This window comes from Carlito syrichta, unplaced genomic scaffold (assembly GCF_000164805.1).
Source record: "Carlito syrichta isolate Samal-C Ts95f unplaced genomic scaffold, Tarsius_syrichta-2.0.1 Scaffold305246, whole genome shotgun sequence".
Lineage (NCBI taxonomy): Eukaryota > Metazoa > Chordata > Mammalia > Primates > Tarsiidae > Carlito > Carlito syrichta.
In genome coordinates, this window is record NW_007249342.1 from 53957 (window position 1) to 62273 (window position 8317).

The 8317-nt window shown below is 37.9% G+C and overlaps 1 protein-coding gene across 1 annotated transcript in view; it reads right to left on the reverse strand.

Moving 5' to 3' along the window:
• LOC103263744 (axonemal dynein light chain domain-containing protein 1-like) overlaps positions 1–8097 on the reverse strand; it is a gene marked incomplete at its 3' end in the record, with an annotated part of 56467 nt that extends 48370 nt beyond the window's left edge. The window contains exons 1-3 of the mRNA XM_008061417.1: positions 8048–8097; positions 1675–1815; positions 722–826 (exon numbers count right to left, since the gene is read on the reverse strand). Of these exons, the coding sequence (XP_008059608.1) occupies positions 722–826; positions 1675–1815; positions 8048–8097 (296 nt within the window). The remainder of the gene's footprint in view (positions 1–721; positions 827–1674; positions 1816–8047) is intronic.
• Between the last annotated feature and the right edge of the window lie 220 nt (positions 8098–8317).

The following is an 8317-nucleotide window of genomic DNA, read 5'->3' on the forward strand; positions in this document are numbered from 1 at the left end:
TGTGTGTGTGTGTGTGTGTGTGTGTGTGTGTGTGTGTGTGTGTGTGTTTAAATTCAAATGTTTCTATAAAATCTTGTTTCCTAAAAAGAAAGGTGTAAAGCAGGTATGACATAATGACTAACATTTGGTAACTTAGGATGGAAGGTACATAAGTGTTCATTATAATGCTTTATTCCCTGAATGCTTGAAATATTTCATGATTTATAAAATTTTGTTAAAAGGAACTAGAATAGAATAATGTCTCATACTATCATAGCACTGACTACCTGTTCTAAGTGTTTTACTCATATTTACTCCTTTAATACTCCTAATAGTCCTATGAGATAGGTAATATTATAATTCCAATTTTATATCGACAACAGGCCTAGAAAAATTGACTTCTCCAAGGTTACACAGCAAGCAATATGGTTTCCGAGTCTCTGCTATTCACACTGCCCCTTTATAATTTTTCTAGAAAACCAGAAAGTAACAGCCTTCAAGTCATATTCAACAAAATGATTAATGCTGAAACCAACAGTCAGTCTCCAAGAGAAAGATTATGTCTTATTTTCTTTCCACCCAGAATGAGAAATCAACTAATTTCAGATAAAGTAAGCTGTAAGTATTTTAAGAATTCAAGAAGTTAGTTATAAGAATTCAAGAAGTTGTATATATTATTTCAGAAGCTATATAAGCTTCTTCCTTTTCCCCTATGTAAGTACACAAACTTTAAGCAACTCACTTGGCATTCTTTTCAGCATCTAAAAGAGCTTGTGCCAAATTCTTGTGAACCTTTTCTGCTTCCTTTGTTAATTTCACATCATGTGCCCGAACCAGACACAGTTCCCTGAAATAAAGCAAAAAATTTTAAACCCATAGTTGAAGGCTTCCAAAAAGTTTCTACCCAGGAAATTTGATTTATATCAGGTATCTTCTCAGCTATCATCTATGTCTCTCTTCCTAGTTTTTCCACCTTAGAAATCAAATTAAGAAATCAAGTGAGCTAGGCATGGTGGCTCACAACTGTAATCCCAGCACTTTGGGAGGTAGAGGTGAGACAATTGCCTGAGTCCAGGGATTTGAGACCAGCCTGGGCAACTGAGACCTCGTCGCTTAAAAAAAAAAAAAGAAAGAAATCAAGTGTACATGCCGAATGGATTCTTGCCAGGTTTGGCAATGAAATCAGGCTGGCAAGAAATGGCAGTAAGAAGATGTGGGGGAGATCGTCTAGTATGGAGGGGAGGCAGATTCTGACAGGCAAGGCCTATATGCTGCTCTGCCCCACTCTCTGATAAGCCTATCCTGTCCTCTTTATTCTCACCGCTAATCAAGTTTAGATGATCACTAACCTTGACTGCTGTATAATACTTGTTGTCTTTGGGGTTTAGATCTTAACATTCATAATCAAGGCAGCAATGCTCTGTAAACCTGATTAAAGTAAATATGTGTATCTTGGAAGGAAAAGCAAGAGTCTCTTGCCTGTCAAATATATACAAAGCCTTAGTTTTGTGTTAACCACATAATCTATATACAGATTTCTCTACAGCCATATCTACAATGATATCTAGCTCTTTCTGTTCTCTTGCTACACATGATAACAAAGGAGTCTTCATCTTTATCTACTTTCTCTAAATATTTTTTACTCTCTAGAGAGATAGACTTTTGTTTTATATTTAGGATAACTGCAGTTTTTACCTGGTCAGTTCCTCAATAACATGCTTGAAATTATACAATTCTTCTAAAATACGCTGGTCCATCACTCGTTGAGTTACCACATCTTTGTAGAAATCAATCATTTGCCGGGCAATCTGGTCAAGCATTTGCACATACCTCTCCCTGCATGAGAAAAAAAAAAAAAAAAAGGAAACAAGAAAAGGAAAGGAAAAAAGAGGCAGAAAATATTCAAGAGAGAAAGTAATGCTAGGGAAAGAAATAGTAAACAGGCATTCATAAAACATATGTGGGAAGAACAAAACAGGAAAAAAAAACAAAAACAAAAAACAGAACCTTGGCTGTGTTTTCCTGCCATGGCATACAAGTGAATGAACAATTGTGGAGAATTATAACCAAAGCCATAATTGTTGGGAATATCATATCTGAGACATAAAACAAAATAAGAACTTGCTTTATTTCTTCTTCTAGATTATAAACTCTTAAGAGAATAGGAACCATATCTTACATATTTGTATCCTTACAACATCTAACAGGGTACATTGACTATAGCAAGATTTTTATAAATAGTTGAATTCATGAATAAAACCACTGTTTTCCAAACTGACAAAATGTAAAAAGACACCAACTATTTACAAATAAAGATTTTAATATAAATAACTAATTTATTTTGCTTCTGAATAAAACCAAACAAAATATTTGAAACTGAACATAGCTAATAAAGTGTAAATACCATAACTAAGTAGTGTTCACTTATATTAAAAATGATCTAGGCTATATCCTAAGCCTGAGATCTTAGAATTGTAATATCTTTGAATTGGACTGGTCATTTGGTCCAATCTCTCATCCACTGAAATAAAGAATCATCCAGTTCTTGCTTAAAAACTTAAAATGGGCCGGGATCAGTGGCTCAGCCTGTAGTCTCAGCACCTTGGGAGGCCAAGGCAAGTGGATTGCCTGAGCCCCCGGGGTTCAAGACCCACCTGGGCAATTTGGCGAGACCTCGTCTCTACAATAAATAAAAAATTAGCCCAATGTGGTAGCGCACACCTCTAGTTCCAGCTACTTGGAAGGCTGAGACAGAAGGATCACCAGAGCCCAGCAGGTTGATGCTGGGATGGCTTTGAGCGTGCCACTGCACTCTGGCCTGTGTGAGGGAGTGAGACTTCAACTCAAAGAACTCCAAAGAGATCAGTGGTGAGTACAGGTCTGACTCAAACCCCATCCTCCCCAGCAATCCTCTGAATGTCAGACCTACACAGCTAGGCCACGACTGAGGGGACAAACCCAGGCGGATCCTGGACATCAGTCAAAATAGGAGAACTCCATTCCAGTATAAGCCTGACTGGGGCACCCCCTGCAAGTACATAACTGGGGAAGAGACAATCCTCTACCTCCCCACCAGAGATCATCTCCCTGACCATATGAGAGAGGGAGGGGAGAACTGCAGCCCCACCCACCTCCACTGCCCCTCCTCCATCCCTGCTTCAGACACTGAGAGAGTGAAAGATGTGTCTCTGCAGGAGAGACCTGATTAGAGGAATAATTATAGAGCCTGCTACAAGAGGGCAGGTTTTTTTCTTTCAATTTTTTTAATTGAAAAATTTTTTTGACTGTTAATTCATCTATTTTTAAAATATTTTTCCTTTGTGCATGAATGTGTATGTGAGGGTTTGATCTGCATCCCTCCAAATTTTTTTATTTTCTTTTTCTATTTTTTTTTCTTTTATTTGTCATTTTCTTTTCTTTTTTTTTTTTTTTTTGAGTTGGAGTCTCACTCGGTTGCCCAGACTGGAGTACAGTGGCCGCTCCGGCCACCACAGCCTCGACCTGCTGGGCTCCAGCGATCCTTCCGCCTCAGCCTTCCAAGTAGCCAGAATTACAGGCATGCGCTACCACGCCCGGCTGATTTTTTGATTTATTGTAGAGATGAGGTCTCGCTGCCCAGGCGGGTCTCGAACCTGCGGGCTCAGGCAATCCACTCACCTCAGCCTCCCAAAGGCGCGGGATTACAGGCTGAGCCACCGAGCCCGGCTTTATTTGTCATTTTCTATTTATGTGTGTATGTGAATGACTGAGTGTTCATCTTTCAATTTTGTTGTTGTTGTTGAGTTGCTTTTGCTCTTGCTCTTTTGTTCTTCTGGGGGGTTTTGTTTTCATATTTTATAGTTTAAGGTGTGTGTCAATATATGTGTGAGGGTTCAACCTGAATTCCTTATTTATTTATTTATTTATTTATTTTCCTCCGGTTTTTCTGTTTTTCTTCTCTATTCACTTTGTGCTAGGCGTGTGTGTGTGTGTGTGTGTGTGTGTGTTTAGTTTTCTTGGTTATTGTTGTTGTTTGTTTTGTTTCACTTTGCTGTTATTCCAGTTTGTTTTGGGGTGTGTGTATATGTCTTGTGTGTGTGTGTGTGTGTGTGTGTGTTCAATTGTTTTTTGCATTCGTTTCTGCTTTGCATCATCGTATAGAGTGGTGGTGAGGAGTGGGTCTCAGGGAACACATACCACAATAAGTGAACACTGTAATTTGCAAGTAGTTTCTGAATCCTAGCACCCTATCCCCTACTTTGTTTGAATTCCAAAAACTACAAGAAACAACAAAGGTTCCCATCCACCATCCTATTTCAAAATAGAACAAATCCAGAGCCCGAATCAGATAAGAATAGAGGACTGAGCAAACATCAGAAGAGAAAGACTCTCCCACACAGTGAATAAGAAAACTAAAGATGAAAACAAGAACTCTGTCACAAATGAGGAAAAACCAAAGAAAGACCTCAGGAAATTTCAAGTGTACCAAAGATAAAACTCCTAAAAAATCAGACTTTGGTGCATAAACAATGGAAGTCATCAATAGCTGTCCCCAGAATACCACAAGGATTCGGGAATGGACGAAAAGAGTGAATAAGACTCAAAAAAGATAAGATGCAACACTGAAAGAACTTGTAACAGAGATTTTGGCAATAAAAAACTTCATCCAGGAAATAAATAACAAGATGACAAGCTTGGGAAGCAGAATTAATCAAGCTGAAGAAAGAATCTCAGAACTTGAAGACCAGTACATGGAATTAGCCGAATCTATAAAAAATATGGAAAGAAGACTCAGAAAGAAAGAAAAAAGCCTATAAGAGATGTGCAATTATATCAAGAGGCTGAACCTATGCCTGATTAGTATCCCAGAAGAAGAAAAGGAAATGGAGAACAATTTAGAACAAGTATTCCAGGAAATAATCCAAGAAAACTTTCCCCATCTCACCAGAGATGTGACCAGCCAAGCACAAGAGATACAGAGAACCCCCAAAAGACATCAAATGAGAAGACCAACCCCCAGACACATAGTAATTCACCTACACAAAAAGGCACAAAAGAAAAAATCGTAAAGGTAGAATGAGAGAAAGGTCAGACTACCTATTGGGGAAAACCAATTAGAATAGCAGCAGACCTATCACCAGAAACACTACAAGCAAGAAGGGACTAGAGCCCTATATTCAAAGTTTTCAACGATAAACAATATAACTAAGATTTCTTATCCAGCCAAGCTCAGCTTCATCAGTGAAGAAGAATTAAAATTCTTCCCAGACATCCAATCCCTAAGAGATTATGCAGCTTCCAGACCAGCTCTACATGAGACACTTAAAAAGGTATAAAGCACAGAAGAAAGAAGAAAAAGATTGACCACACACTTCCCAGGAGAAGAGCAGACCACAGAATCAGCAGAGAATACAGCGCAACAAGAAACTTGAAAACACACACATACATTAACTCCAAAGCCAAAAGAAAACAAGCAAAGGAAAAGCTTTATAAGATCCTCATGACAGGGATAAACAATCATATTTCAATAATCACTTGAATGTGAATGGACTAAATACACCACTGAAAAGACACAGAATGGCAGACTGGATAAGAAACCATGACCTAATTATTTGCTGCATCCAGGAGACTCATCTCACTTCAAGGGATGCACACAGACTCAAAGTTAAAGGTTGGAAAACGAGTTTCCAGGCAAATGGATCACAAAGCAAGGCAGGAGTTGCAATCTTAATATCAGACAAAACAATCTTTAAGCTATCAAAAATTTTAAAAGATGCAAAAGGATACTACATAATGATAAAAGGTTCAATCCATCAACAAGTAATGTTCATCCTAAACATATAAGCACCTATCACAGGAGCACCAGCATCTATAAAACAACTACTAAATAAACTAAAAAAAGATATTGACTCTAACACTATTATAGCAGGGGACTTGAATACCCCACTGATAGCCCTAGATAGGTCATCAAGGCAAAAAATCAACAAGGAGATCCAGAACCTAAGCTTAATACTCAACCAAATGGACTTAATAGATACCTACAGATTATTCCACTCAACAACCACAGAATATACATTCTACTCATCACCACATGGAACATACTCCAAGATGATCACATCCGTGGTCATAAATCAAGCATAAACAAATTCCATAAGATTGAAATCTGGCCATGCACATTCTCAGACCATAGTGGAATAAAAATAAATATCAACACCAACAACATTTCCCAAAAGCCCACAAAGACATGGACACTAAATAGCAGGATGCTGAACAACTATTGGGTCAACACTGAAATCAAAGCAGAAACTGAAAGATTCCTGGAAACAAATGAAAATGAAGAAACAACTTACCAAAACTTCAGGGATGCCCTGAAAGCAGTTCTCAGAGGGGAATTTATATCTCTACAAGCACACATCAAGACAATGGAAAGATCAGAAGTTGAGAGCCTAACAAATCACCTAAGGGAGCTGGAAAAAGAAGATGACCAAAACCTCAACTTTAGCAGAAGAATCCAAATCACAAAAATAAGAGCCCAAATACAGAGTATAGAAGACAAAAATATCATAGAAAACATCAACAAAACAAAAAGTTTGTTCTTTGAGAGAATTAACAAGATTGATGGGCTCCCAGCCAGAATGAACAAGAAATGGATAGAAAAAGCACAAATAAACACAATCAGAAATAGAAAATGTCAAATCACAACTGACTCCGAAGAAATACAAAAGATTATCAGAGATTACTATGTACACATGTATGGAAACAAACTTGATAACCTAAATGAAATGGAGGACTTTCTCACATCATACAACCTCCCCAGATTGAAACAAGAAGACATTGAGACACTAAATAGAGCAATAACAAACCAGGAAATTGACTCTGTCATAAGAAAACTACCTACCAAAAAAAAAGCCCTGGACCGGATGACTTTCCAACAGAATTCTGGAACAAAACGTACAAGGAGAAGCTGATACCAATCCTACTGAAAGTATTCCAAGCAATTGAGAAAGATGGAATTCTCCTGAAATCATTTTACAATGCTAACATCACACTGATACCCAAACTGGGTAAAGATTCAACAACAAAAAAAGAGAACTAAAGGCCAATATCCCTTATGAACATAGATGCAAAATCCTCAACAAGATTCTAGCAAATCAGATCCAAAAACACATCTCAAAAATCATCTACTATGTCCCAGTAGGCTTCATTCCCAGAATGTAGGGCTGGTTCAACATTCGCAAGACCATAAATGTCCTTAAATACATCAACAGATGTAAAACAAGAACCACATGATTATCTCATTAGATGCAAAAAACTTTTGATAAAATCCAGCATCCTTTCTTGATAAAAAACCCTCAAAAACCTAGGTATAGAAGAAACATACCTCAAAATAGTAAGTGCCATCTACGATAAACCCACAGCTAACATATTGCTAAATTGACAGAAGCTGGAAACATTTCCCCTGAAAACTGGAACAAGACAAGGCTGCCCACTCTCACCCCACTTGGTCAATACTGTGTTGGAAGTCCTAGCTCAGGCAATTAGATAAGAGAAGAAAATCAGGGGTATCCAAATAGGAAAAGAGGAGGTCAAGTTATCCCTCTTTGCTGATATGATCCTATACCTGGAGAATCTGTCAAAACCCTGCTTGCACTGATAAAGGACTTTGGCAAAGTCTCAGGGTACTAAATAAACATGCAAAAGACAGTTGTGTTGGGAGCCAACATCTATAGCTACATGGCTGAGGCCTGTAAAGGCCCATCTGGAAGATCGCTTCTGACATAGGATATCAGTTATACCTATAATATTGGCGTGTGATTAGTGACCAGTGTGCATACATGGCAGTAAAACTTATAAGTAAATCTCAATACACCTGATGGAAAGTGCATAGCAGAATTATTTCTCTCTGTCTTTCTAAGTTTTACTTCTTTCTAGATATTTTTTAACTTCTATTTCCTGGTAGACTGGGTAGTCAGCTCTTGTTCCTGAAAGCTGTTTCCCCTAGGGCTAAGATTAGAAACTTAATTACCATGATAGTTTTGTCACCCTGCCCCTAGCCAGGCAGAACGTTTTCTTTTGTTTCGTTAATTACCGAAACTCTGTCTGCTTCAGCCCATGGCCGCCATCTTGGCAGCCATGCATTTCCTTGTTCAAGAGTGTGACAGCTACTATTTGATTTATAGAGTAGACTTGTTAGAATAAAATATATACACATACACTCATAGTTGTGTAAATTTGCGCTTGCTGTTTTGTTTCCTTTTGCTCCATTATTCAAGTGTAATAGTTACTATACGATTTATGAAAGAATTAATGATGAGGTATTAGCTTAGTAGGATATAGCATAGTATTAAAGGTCAATCAC